General features: G+C 39.4%; 1 protein-coding gene across 1 annotated transcript in view; it reads right to left on the reverse strand.

The window, feature by feature from the left end:
- Positions 1-13,891, reverse strand: part of PDZRN4 (PDZ domain containing ring finger 4) — a gene marked incomplete at its 5' end in the record, with an annotated part of 347,855 nt that overhangs the window by 3,836 nt on the left and 330,128 nt on the right. The window contains 2 exons of the mRNA XM_081082843.1: positions 1,886-2,002; positions 6,252-6,353. Of these exons, the coding sequence (XP_080938969.1) occupies positions 1,886-2,002; positions 6,252-6,353 (219 nt within the window). The remainder of the gene's footprint in view (positions 1-1,885; positions 2,003-6,251; positions 6,354-13,891) is intronic.

Raw genomic sequence — 13,891 nt, forward strand, 5'->3', positions numbered from 1 at the left:
TACTAGTATTTTTTAAATTTTTCATGCAGTATAAGTGATATGAACAAATTATGCTATGGGAGATGTTATACAATGTGTCAAGAGCTGCTACAGGACCAAGGATAGCCTGTGAAATGAAACTTTCACATGGTGATGTATTTTAGTTTTTAAATATGGATATGCATTTTAAAATTGAAGTTCCCTTTCTTTTGTCACCGGTTTATGAACAAATGAGAAAATAAAGGAGTTTTTATTTTTTATTCTCAAACCCACAATTCCTAGTTTCTAAGGAACATCGTTTATCATTTCCCTAGAGAATTATTATAGTGACAGGCAATGTTTCTACCAGGACATTCCTAATGTAGTATTATTGTTTATAAGGGCAAAGGACTTTTAAGGGTTTTTGCACTTTTCATCATATTTCAGTCTCCTGGTGAAGAAAAATTTCCACACAATAAAAATCTAACCTCAGGGACATCTAGCGTTCCCTCAAAAGACCTAGCATTTGTATTATATCTGATGAGTAGGCAGCATTTGACACCGTATCGCTTCACCTGGACAGGATTTCTCCTTCTCTCTTTATTCCAACATCCCCCTGTCAATTCTGCATCAGGCCACATTTTGTATCTGAGAGAGAAAAGGCCTGGAGCAAGGTCTTTCTTGCTTGTAACCAGCAGCTGCCACCCAAAAATATCTTTATTTGTGGCCAGTGTTGAAGTCATGCATCCAAATTTCAGCCTGTCCTATATTGAAAAGGATCACTATGGTAGCAGCATTGCTTCGAGCATGAACTACTCTTTATGAGGAGGCCAATAAGCATCCATGATCAGGGCAGCGTATAGAGCCTACGTGCTTATGTGGACATTGTCGTTTGCAATCTCATAATTTATTTAGTATATGGACATGTGCACATACATGCACATACATCTGCGTTACGGGATGCTAGCATGTCAACATATTTCATCATTTAGTTTGGTAAAGTGATAGGATGTTTGTGTTTTACATTCCTAACCCTGTCAGGATATTTTTAAAATTATCTTTCAAGATGTGTTAAGGATTCATGTTGAGAATAGGATGATAATTAAACAAATCAGTAAACTGACAGCAGAAGTGTTAATAAAATACATTAGGCAGATGAATGTCATGAATCTTACATAAACAAAATCTAGGACATATTGATCTTGTTTGTATCTAATAGGAAAACAACAACAAAAAATGAAATGACTTGGTTTGCTCCAAACCACGGTGTGATCTTTTACTAGTTACGAATTAATTAAGGGCAGGAACTTTGCTCATTTTTCTTTGTATTCTCAGGATCAAGTGTGGTGCTGGGAACACGTGTGGAGCTCAGAATTTTTCACTGAATAAATAGGTGAGCCTAATTGATGTCAATAATTTCAAGTAGAACTGCTCCTATTTTTAGCATAAAGGTATCATCATGATGCCAAAACCACAAATTAGATGGATGGTTTACATCACGTCATTATCTTCCCTGAGTTGCCTAAATATTCAAATACACACATTAATTTTAAAGTATAAAATGACTGTTTCAGGGGAAGAGTCACCTTAGGAGTTGTAGTTTGTCTCCAGCTGGCATACTGAGAGGCAACATGCATTTTTACTATTAAATTTCTGAATTAGGTGAACAGTAACTGGGTCAGCATTTGAATACTACTGTACACTATGGACAACAGTCCCTCAGCTACCCAAACTAGAAATATTCTTAATAGAATAAAATTGTATGTACTCCCACTGCTTCATTTGAGATTATCATTTGTTCTCCAAATTACCATTATAGATATGTTTGATCAGACTCTTTGATTTTTTTTTACTCCATTTATGGTTATACATTAAAAAAGAGAAGTAGCAACATTTCAAATGATGCGGTTCAAATTGTTGGCCCTACCTGCTCCACCTCATTGGCAGTGTGCTGCATTGCTTCATTATGCTGTTCTTCCAGCATCTCCAAGTTTAACTCCTCTAAGAATTCGTTCCTTTCATCTTCCAGCCAGCCTTCGTCCAGCTGCACAAGAATACATTAGTGCTTTCTATTAGATTAGTGAGAACTCATGCTAAAATAGGGGAAACTTAAATGGCGATGCCTGACCAGTTCCTTTTATCATAATGATTCTCTTTAGAATACCAGCCTGATAGTTCACCTCTCAGAAGGAAGAAAAGGTGTTAAAAAATGTATTCTTATGCCTTTCATCCTTTCCTAAGAGAGAGCTACAGATTTTCTCTCATAACCCAGTGGATCTCCCAGCACAGATATGACTGTCTTTCACAGTGTATGAAAAGCCCACTGTCCATCCTCAGCTGTCAGCTCATTACCTCCAACTATCCCTGTGTTGAAGAAATGCACTGGTACTAATAGGGCCACGAGATGATAGGACATTTTCCCCTTAATAATTGCCCCCCTCCCCCCTGCCAATGTGACTACAAAGTACCCTCCCCACTCTGACTCTACCCTCATGCTGTTTTTCGAGTTTTAGGTGAATGGATTCCAAGTTAACCAGATGGCAGCTTGCCACAAACAGACATCTTTATTCTATTTGGGAAAAAAAAAGTCTAAGTGATTCTTCTCGACAACAGTAAAACCAAAAAAGTGATGCTGTATCATGTTTATTTCAATTCATTTTCCAGGCCCAGTTGCAAATGTTGCATTTAACGGTAGTGGAGTGAGCACACAGGGTTGTGTTTGTGGGTGCTGAACACAGGGATTCCTGTGGACATCTTACACCAATTATACTGAACGGATCCCTTTGGCTTCTCAGTACAAAATGAAATGGAAAAACTGGTGGTTACCTTGCTAGTATGATTAGTGTTGACAGCCAATACAGATAATTTTTCTCCAAGTGGATTTTAGAGCTGGATTACATAAATTAGCTGTCTATGCTGATTACATTAACTGAATGATTGGCAAACCTCTGCTTCACTCTGTCTTACAGAGAAACAGCAGCTTGCTAGTGAGCCAAAATTGACAATAATTTCAGGTGTTTTCACCACTAAACAAATGGGCAGAGTAACCTTTTAAAGATAAGTAACTCTAACACTTAAAAACAAGTCGAACAGAAAGACTTTAAAGGGCACCAGAAGAGACATTCTTGTATAGGTGTCATTAACAAGAAGGCAATCATAGGTTTCTTGATATTTATTAAAGAGTATCTAGAACTAAAAATTACCTGAAATTTTATGAGGGGCCAAGAGCCTGGACACATTTATTCATCCTCATTTATCTTAATGTAGCCTTAATAACTTGATCAAGCTCCACCCCACCGACTTTGATGTGCAGATGAACTATGAAAATTAAGCAGACTAAAAATTTAAATTCAGTCCAATTTATAATTGTCCAAGTTTTGCATTCTTCTTCTTTTTCTTAAATCCTCACCCTCAGATACTTTCTCTATTGCTCTATACAGAGAGTAGAAGGGAGGAAAGGAGCGGGAGAGAGAAACATCAACTGGCTGCCTCCTGCGGGTGCCCCCAACCAGGGCTGCTGATCAAACCTGCAACCCAAGAGGCATGTGCCCTTGACCGGGAATAGAACTCGAGACCCCTAGGTGTGCGGTCTGACACTCCAACCACTGAGCAACACCGGCCAGGGCAAGTTTGACATTCTTTAATCCCGTTAAAGTTTCCTGAAGCTGCCAACAGCAGACTCCAAAAGAAATGACGTGAAGCTGGAAATGTTTACTTTTGATAGGCACACTGAGGAATTTTTCTTAAATCAGGTCAAAACAAAATATTTGCTGACACTGACATAATGAAGGATGGAACAACGTCTTCTGAAATTTAAAGGAAGGGGTGGGAAAGATAAGGAGACTACAGGGTGGAAATGAAGGGTTCCCTATAATTCCTTTTCTTGTTAACGAACCCCATGGATCCTCGAGTTGCCTTCTGCCTTCAGTGTGTGTCTGCTTTGATTAGGCTTTCCTCTGGGCTGGAAGTACAGACACACAATAAGGAGAGATTCCTCTTGCTCACTCCCTTCCTCTCCCAGTCCCTTTCACCTAGATGTGCATTCCTGGCAGTCTGCCTAGCGTCTTGGCAGAGACAGAACTTTCCCCTGAGCTGAGCTGCAGGAAAGCGGGGGCTGTCCCTGTGATGCAGGAGATCTGTCTGCACGACAGTGGGTCTTACCCTGGTGTTGCAGAGAAAGAAACAGCCTGTACTGTCACCAAAGCAGTGGCTACAAATTCTTATGAGAGCTCTCTCTGCCTCCATGTCCCCAGGGGAAGAGAGAAGAGCAATATCGCTAATGGTCTGAGGAAGAAAATGGGCAGGAAATGAAAGAAAGTTGACAGGGAATGAAAGAAATGAGTTATTTAAAAATATTGCACAGTTGCACAATATTGCCCCCAGCAACTCTGTAGATCATTCCCTAGAATGTAGAGAGGATTTGAAACATTTTTAAAAAATGGCTAGAAAAAGCTCTCAAAAAACTTCCACATTCTCCCTGCATCAAATATACATGCAAAAAATGTAATAATCAGATATGTTAAAATTGATAAAAAATATAGGTGATATAAAGACAACAGTTTTTTAAAAATCTTTTTTTTTATGCCACTTTATAGCAGGTAGTGCTTAAATTACATTTTTAAAGTATGGTGTTCAAATGCATTTTCTTTCTTTATTTTCCTGGAAATCTGATTTTCTAAAGGCCATTAGCTCCACTCCAGTGTGGCAAAGGCTAAGGGGCCAGAATCATGGAATTACTGCAGATGCTGATTTTGACAGACAGAATGAATACTACAGAGTCAGACGGCCATCTTTTGTCAACTGTGGAAAGGAAGTCTTGTTTGAAAATTCATCCTTCAACATTGATTCTTTTGGGTCAGGAGTGTAGCCAGACATTCGAAAATGCCACTGGTTCTAGCTAGCATATGTATTCCACCGGAGATGAACAAGGTCTGGTCTTATGTCACTGATTTCTGTTCTTTCCCAAGCCCTTTACAGCCATGTGGGAAAGAAATGCTTTCCTTCTAAATTAATGAGGTTCTCTAGCAGTTACCTGGAAAGGGCAGGGAAACCACATTATAACATCGAAATACCTTTTCTACAACAGGAATGACTACCGCGTTCTCTTTAATTTACCATGAATTTCACTAATATGTATTTAGCCTCATTGTTCTTTTTCAGGAAAATGGGATCAGTGAGATGAACTGGTTTGTGATACTTCCAGGTAATGAGTGCAATTTCATATGCACTTTAAACATTCACCCTTACATAGGCCGTCCAGACAGTTGCATAGGCTCCCTTCCTCACTGCTAAGCCCTCAGGTGTACCTTTTACCCTGCCCTGGGCTATGGAAGGCTTTCTGGGAACCTTTTAGAATGGTCAAGGGCATAAAGGAAATATATGCGGAAAGGGTGATCTTTTATAACCACTATATTCAAGTCAGGGTTCGGTTTGACACTGAAATATACTTACTCAATGTAATTTATAGAAAGTATGTGGTTACTGAGTCTGAAAAATATCAGATCAATAACCCGGAAGACAAATAGTGATATTACCCACTTCACTCAAACTCCTGACAGATGGCGAGAATGATGACAATGTGATGTCCTTTCTGCATTGTGGTGGGGTATAAAAAGGATATCAAAGGAAGAACCAAGAGTACTTTTCTGCCACCATTACCTCTCCTTTACTTTCATGGCATCCTCCTCTGTAAAGTTATAAAAATAAGTTTCTTTAGGAGCTATCAGTTTGTTTTTGGGATGGACAGATGTTTTTGTCACACTAAACTTGGAAAAAATCCATTTACTATACCTGGAACCACTCCATGCTGTGTAAGGCACTTTATTTCGTAAAGTTATTCTAAAAAGATTTAAGTTGATAGCTAGATATGCTAATGTTTCTCTCACTAGAGATTCTTTCAAGATACCTTAAAATGCCAATTAAGTCATTTTAGATGAAAACCTGCAGCAAGGATCCATACAGAATTAAAAAATCATATAGAGTCAACCATTTTTCATTTAAGAATTCATTTAAGTAACTGATAAGTGGGAAGGGGAAATGAATGATTCAATTGTGTGTGTGTGTGTGTGTGTGTGTGTGTGTGTGTGTGTGTTTTAAAGATGTTTGGTTGCCATTCAGTGGAGCAATATAAGGGAGTCTTTTAACTTATATGGATCAGGTTGGTAAGTTAGAAAAGATGACTCCACTGTATTTTGTACATTTGGTTTTACCAATCGCCATGGTATAGATCTGATACAGAATAGCAGGTAATGGATATAAAGTTCGATCTGGGGACTTTTGGTCTCTGTTCCGACCTGAATCTCCGGCCTTGCCACGAGCAGCACGATTCTCCTGCACTCATCGCTGGAGAGCAACGCCACTGCTTCTTCTCGATTCTGGACATCTTCCCCATTTATCTAGAAAACATATGAAAGTGGCACATTAGTTTCCATTTCCACAATGCTGCACACAATAAATGGCAAATATCAGCTCATTTATGGTAAATGTATGGACAATGAAGCTCACACAATGGGCTCATCTTCTGCCCCTCAGTGGTAAGTGCCTTCACTCAATTACGCGCTTACTGTAAGAGCCATATCGATCCCTGAAGGATGGCGGACATCAGAGGAAGCAGTTATGTTCATAAATGTCCAACCTGCGCCCTGGCAACATACATCTAGCAACACAATTAACCAGCCCCTGACAGGTGACGTTCATCTTTCTCCGCTCAGAGTAATGGAAGTGTCACTCTGAGATAATAGTGCTGGGGGAAGCAGTGTGGCAATACCACAACTGAAATCCGTCATCCTGCATGCTCGCCGCGAGCCAATTAGAGAGCTGTGGTATTATCTCTCACCCGGCCACGCTCCCAGGCCACTGATGATTGCATTTTCATTTAATCATTTCATATCTGTGTGAGGGTCTGACTCAGTTGTCCCAAATCACTCTCAGAATGCCTTTCAGTGCTAGTCTAATCAAAAGAAGGAATACTTAGTAACATCCTCATCATTACTGCAGTTCCTTTCTAAGATTTACCCTTATTCTAAAACAGTAAAATGGATGCTCTATCTTAAGACTCACCTCTTAAGTGTACTTAAAATACTTTTAAAAATTAACACAGAGTAAAATGAGCTTTTTGCAAGAATCCTTTGTGAAAGAAACCTAGCTTGAGTAAACTTTTGACTAAAAAGGGAAGACTCCAGTGGCATTTAAAATATGTCTATTTTTTTTCTTTTTCTAAGTTCTACTGATAGAGCAAATAAGGTTTCTAAAATTTGTATGTGAAACTACATTTTCATGCTTAAATGTATTTAGCTCTTAGTCAATCCAATTATTTTCTTTGGATATTTTAAATTTATTTTGTCTTATTGATTGTTCAAATCTGTAAAGACAATGAGATTTTTCACCCATAACATATAATCAAAATATATGAAAATAAATTTCAGTTGAAGAGGTCGACTAATTCTATCTCAAATAAGTATTAATTATATCAACAAATTAAAATGTGGCTGCACTGGCCATTTTTTCAGTAATTAATCTAACATCTTTCACTAAGGCTTTCTGCTTAAAAGCATGAATTAGACTACCGAGGTTTTCTCATTGTGGGTCTCTAGGATTCTGGCTGATATTTGAGAACAGACTTAGTTATAAAAAAAAAAAAAAAAAGCCCAGGAAATCTCAACTTTGAGACATAGTAAATTATCCAAATTCTAGACTTTTTATGTACTTAACACAAATAAAGCAAACAATAATAGGCAAAGGAGGGAAAGTCACACAAACACATGTTGTATTTTCTTACTCTGATCAAAGGAATATCCATTAGTTTTTCACTTGTATATGGAGACAGGAAATTCTGATTTTATTAGTTTTAAGTGCATTTTCTTTTCTTTTGTTTTCAATTCACAAATAACATTTATTAAGTTAGAAAATAGAAGCTATGATTCCAAAACGTAGACTAACGACTGGGGAGCATATCTTGTTGTTTTTTCGTAAATGTATATTTGAAGAGGTATTTTCCTACTGAATCCAAGGCCATTTTTCCTTAAATGAAGATACGTTGGAGGTGATGGAATCCATGATGCCTCTGCCACCCCCAATTAGGTGTAGTTGGAAAACTTTTACTCTCTTTGAACTTTGAGGATTTATGTCCATTTCATAGAAATTCTTAGTAGTATATCTGCAATGCACCTACTTGCCTGTCAATCATGAACCTAGTCACCTCCCCTCCACTGCAGGCACATTTGATCCTAAGGGGATTGAGTTGGATGATCTCACATAGCTTATCTTCATCTTTTCTAGTTAAAATAAAATTCTCACTACTTCTCCCTCCTACTCTCCATTCTAATATGTACACATACTGCCAAATTCTTCATCTAACTTTCACTTATCAGTAATCTAAATACTTTTTCATGTATGTTAGTTTAATGTTTCTAGTTTCATGTTTAATGTGCAGATAATAATAGATAATAATACCTTTTTAAAGAGGGCTATTATAAGGATTAAATGAATTAAGATATATAAATATGGGTTTCAATAAGTGCCTGGCACACTTTACTGTTGATGCTATTGTTGTTACTACTGTCATTATTTATATTTTAATCTTCTGTAAAGGAAAATTATTTTCTTCTAAATAAAGCAAATACCTATATTAAAATTCATGCACAACAATTAAATTCACAGTAGTAAACATGGTTCTATTTTAAAACGTCTCTTACAGAGCCATCAAGAAGCAATATATTTCTGTTTCATTTTAAGTCCTTTTATAGTTGCTATGCATCTCTCTCCTCTATGAAGTACTAATGACCTAGAGCTATGGTCTTCGGACCTGGAAGTCAGTCCTTGTTTTTTTGGGGGGAGGTGCTTATCAGATCATATGTTTTAGAAACACTTTGACATTCAGAACCATATGTGGAATGAAATGAACTTGTCACTGATACCTGGCATTAAAGAGTGGTGTTTTGTTGTTGTTTTTCGAAACAAAGGCCACTGTAGCCAACTGGTTGGTAGGTCCTATTGTCCTCAGGACTTTAATTTGATTCCCTAACTGATGTTGGGGCAAGACCTGCAGCCATGGGTTTCAACAAAGATGCTTCTCAAGGGATGAGAAGATCTGAGGAATGGAATCAGCTAGAGCTTCCGCCCTTCATTTGCTCTTATTCCCGCATGGTGGCTTGTAGCTACAGGATCGCTGGTGGGCAGTGGCTGCAAACACCAGCAGACAAAGGTGCAGGATCCAGAAACAAGGGGAGGAGACAGATGAGTAGCATGTCACCGCAATTTAATGGGAGGCTTCCCTTTTTAAAGAAGAGGGGGAGAGGGAACCAGGAGAAGGCAACATGCAACTTCTGTTATACATGAAGAACAACTTTGCTAGATAATATATCTGTCTCATTTTCTGTGGATGGCGATATGCAAATATTAGTTTCAAAATGGGTATTGCCTTAGCTGAGAGGAGATTTGTGGCAATTACACAGATATATCAGGGAAGATCTCACTTTAGGCCCAACCTCCTACATGTATGGGCATATGAGCATTGTATGTGTGTGTGTTTGTGTAAAATGTTAAAATCCTAGAAATGGTTTAATGTAGCTTTTTTGCTTGACTATACCAATTTTCAGTTTTCCTATTTTAGTATATCAGGGGCAGCTGGGCAACTAAAATTGTAGACATCCAGCCACCTAGGGAATTTCTTATTTGAAAACATAAGACTCTTAGGCAGAAGAGAAATGATTCATTTCAAATGGGTTCATATTTTAAGGGGGAGAAGAAGAAGGTGAATGAAGTATAGAAATGTAGAGATGGGTAAAACAGAAATTGGTGCAAACGGTTATCCAAAGGGAAGAAAATAAGATGAGCAAGAAGAAATGCTGAGGACCACTCCGTGTGTAGGGGAGAGAAAGAAAGAGAGGGCTCGTTAGGAATCTTATGTCCCACTGTTCTGAGTTTTTGCCGTTTTTGTCACCAGGTAGTGCTTAGAAATACAACTGACTCCTTTGGCTGACATGAAATTAGGCTGCTTACACAGAATATTAAATCATATTATCCCAAGGAGAAACTGAAAATATAGCAGTCTCTCCTTTGGAAAGATGATCACAGGTGGCATTTAATCCTTCCCCTCTGGCTCAGAAATGCCTCGTCTTTATTTGGTGCTGCAATTTTGTGAGAGGACTTCCCCATATTAATTCCTGAGGACACATCTGATACCACAAACCTGTGGCAAAGGCACAGCAGATAGAATTGTCAAGCACTTGCGGAGAGAAAACACATGGGTGATAGCCGGAATATGTTATCTGGAAGTCAGCTCATGCTTTCGCTTCTGCATAATCCCTACCCTGTATCAACCTCCTGCAAGGATCTGTGTGTGGATGGTGTCACTGGGTGAGGTCATCTAACAGGGAGGGCCAGGGTCTGAGTCATTTGGAAAAATTTAGCTACACAGTGAGGGCAGGATCACAGAGGTACTCTACTTAGGTCCTCATGAGCAGGAGATTAAAATCACAATAGCTCTAAAGAGATTGATTTAAATAAAAGCCAGCCAGGAAACTTGAAGGATAAGAAGTAAATCCCCCCTTTCTCACACGCTCATCTCCCTGGGAAAGGAGTCATTAATTCTTCATTACAGGGTATCCCGTAATCTCCCCATCAGCCATGTGGGAGCTATTTGTCTATGGGTACAATTTTGTCACAGTTTTCTTTAATATAATTTCACTATCACCCTTAAGACTCTTTGTTTCCTGTGTGTGCAGATAGAATTGAATTCAAAGCTTTTTAATGTGACATGTATTTATTCATTAAGTGTGTTCCACTGAATATAAAGTAACCAGACAGACAATAGCACTGTATCAGTTCTGCTGTTGTTTCTTCCATGAACCAATGCCATTAAGCAATGCCATATTGCCTGGCTAGTGTGGCTCAGTGGTTGAGCATCCTCCCATGAAACAGGAGGTCACGGTATGATTCCAGGTCAAGGAACATGCCTGGGTTTTAGTCTCAATCCCTAGTAGAAGGCATGCAGGAGGCAGCCAATCATAGTTTCTCATTTATGTTTCTAACTCTCTCTCTCTCTTCCTTTCTCTGAAATCAATAATATACATATACTTGAGTGTGTGTGTGTGGGGGGGGTCCCTTCAGCCCAGCCTTCACCCTCTTGCAATCCGGGACTGCTGACTCCTAACCACTCACCTGTCTGCCTGCCTGATCTCCCTTAACCACTCTCCTGCCTGCCTGATTGCCACTAACCACTCTGCCTGCCTGCCTGCCTGATCATCCCTAACCACTCTGCCTGGCTTCCTGATTGCTCCTAACCACTCGCCTGCCTGCCTTATCACCCCTAACTGCTTGCCTGCCTACCTGATCACCCCTAACCACTCTGCCTGCCTGTCTGATCGCCCCTAACTGCTTCTGCCTCAGCCCTCGCCGCTGGGGCTTCATCCTGAAGGATGTCTGGAATGACATCTGGAAGGCTGTTCGGCTGTCCAGTCTAATTAGTATATTACGCTTTTAGTATTATTGAGATATATATATATATGTATATATATATAAAAGAAATACCATATTATCCAGCAAATATTTTACCTAAAAACATTTTCTGCCCACAATATAGCCAAGAATAAAGAAGTGTCAAAACATACAGTATGCATATGTGGAAACACATGTACTTGTTCCTACCCAACTCTAGCCACAGAACTAATAGACGTAATTTTGAAAGCTCTATTCGCGGACCTAGCCTGTGGGAAAGTGGTTATCTGAAAACCAGGGAGGGAGCTAGTGCGGGTGCAGAGGGGACTGGGTGTGGCACGCAGATGAGAGAGGAAGAAGTAGCAGCTGCACACGGCAAGAGAACAATGACAAAATATAGACCCGACATATCAGAAAATGTAGCCAACTAGAGTCATGGGGAACAAAATCTTCCAGGCCTTTTAGTCATTGAGCATTTCACTCTGTTATAGCATTGTGTAATGACTGCTGGGCATAATATGACCCTGAGTGTCAAAAAAGGTTACATCTTTTTTAGTGTACTTAATTGGAGATGTTAACAAAGTGAACTACATTTAAAATTCTTTCCAAATAAAAAAAATAAAATATTTTTGAAGCTTTCCTTACCTAGATTATACCTTAAAATGGTGCCCTTAATTCTTGTTGAGGCTACACAAGTAAAGCTTTACTGCAGATTTTATTCATCTATCCTATCACTCTCTCCACTGAATATGTCTGTTTCACTTATTCACATATGAATGAGAAGATATTAAGAATATGGGATTAAACAAGACTAAGCCTTCGTTTCCATGTTCACTTTCCTTCCCTTGATACAGTCAATGCCAGACACAGTCCAGTTTGCTAACTATAGGCCACCACTTAGGGAGCTCACTGAAATAGAAATGATATATGTATTCTGGAAGTTTTCTGAAAACTAGTGGGACCATGACTAATTCATACTTTTATTCTTTTTAAATTGGAGCCTTAGTAAAGGGTCCTTGATGGAAAAGGAATTCTGTGGCATCCAGAGAGAGGAAGGAAAACTATGCAGAATCGATGTGACTCAGTGTGCGTCACCCTGAAGATGGGGAAGAAGAAAAGCATAAGGCTGGGCGGGGTAACCCTCGGGTGTGCGCCTGAAGTGGCAGGGGCACACCTTCATCATGTACCAGTATTTGTAATCAGCTGTGTATGCGGCCGTCTTCCTAATTACACGGCACCGCCCCAAATGCTGGGATGGCATCTTGTCTATTTTTGAAGTCCTGTTCTAGGCACCTTGCTGAATCCAAATGTGTTGAGTTCAAAGAAACATTCTCTGGGGGTCGGTATGTAGTAAGAAGAAATGGGAACTATAGGTCTGCCCTAATGACCACAACTTTTGCATAACGTTTTAACGGTTTGTAGCATCCCCAGTTTGTCTTTTGCGTCCTCCCTCTTGTTTTGCAGCGGAGCTCAACTCTCAAGGGCCTGAGCAGCTGGGTGGCTTTCTGGAGCCATTCTTTCTGGGAAAGGATTCAGGAGGGACAGAGTGTGTCCAGGCAAAGTTAGGACAGAAACTTTGGCTCTCAAGGTTATCCCTGATTTGGCCCCGAACTTTTCCAGTTCTGGAGCCCCCCTATGACCTGCTGACCTCTTCTCTCATTCAGCTGAAATGTAATGTTTCTATGTTTTCATGTAGAGAAGAAAGCATATTTCCTCCACCTGACTTGAACAACTTATCAGTAAAGAGTTAAAACTTCTAGCCTTCTAGGCTTTCATATAGTAATGGAACACTGGGATTTCTCACCTAAATTATTCTGGAAAAGGTAACAATAACTGCTGCTGCTAGTAAATGAATGCTGATTCCTCACCATGCACTGTGCTAAGAATATCACATGCATGATCACATCTAACCTTTGCAGCAATGTTTTATCATTATAGTTTTTTAAGAAGTGAAAACAGGCTTACAAGAGAGTAAGTAATGTGCCCAAGTAAGTGTGAAGCTGGAAGTTGGAGTTAAATTATCTGAGTTCAGAGAGGGCACCCTCATCACTAATTATTAGCTAATAATTTTTAATAAATGGCACTATCCTCATTGGAAAAGTTATACCATTTTATTTTGTAGATGTCACTACCCAAAGCAAAATCAACTCCTTCTCTCTAAGATTTTACGTTGGACACATGCCTTGGCAGGTTGCTCAGTGGTTAGAACGTCAGCCCTTGCACCAAAGGATCTTGGGCTCCATTCCTGGTTATACCTGGGTTGCATGTTTGTCTCTGTCCCTGGCCGGGTGCATGGGGGAGGCAACCCGTCCATGTGTCTCTCTCACATCAATGTTTTTTTCTCTCTCACCTTCCCTCCCTCCCTCCCTGCTGATACTCTCTAAAAAGCAATGGAAAAAATATCCTTGGGTAAGGATTAATAACAACAAAAAAAACAACAACATAAAACAAACAAAAAGAATTGTAGGAAACTGAAGGAAATAACCACACCACATAC

The sequence above is a fragment of the Myotis nattereri genome (genome assembly GCF_964212035.1).
Source record: "Myotis nattereri genome assembly, chromosome: 2".
Classification (NCBI taxonomy): domain Eukaryota; kingdom Metazoa; phylum Chordata; class Mammalia; order Chiroptera; family Vespertilionidae; genus Myotis; species Myotis nattereri.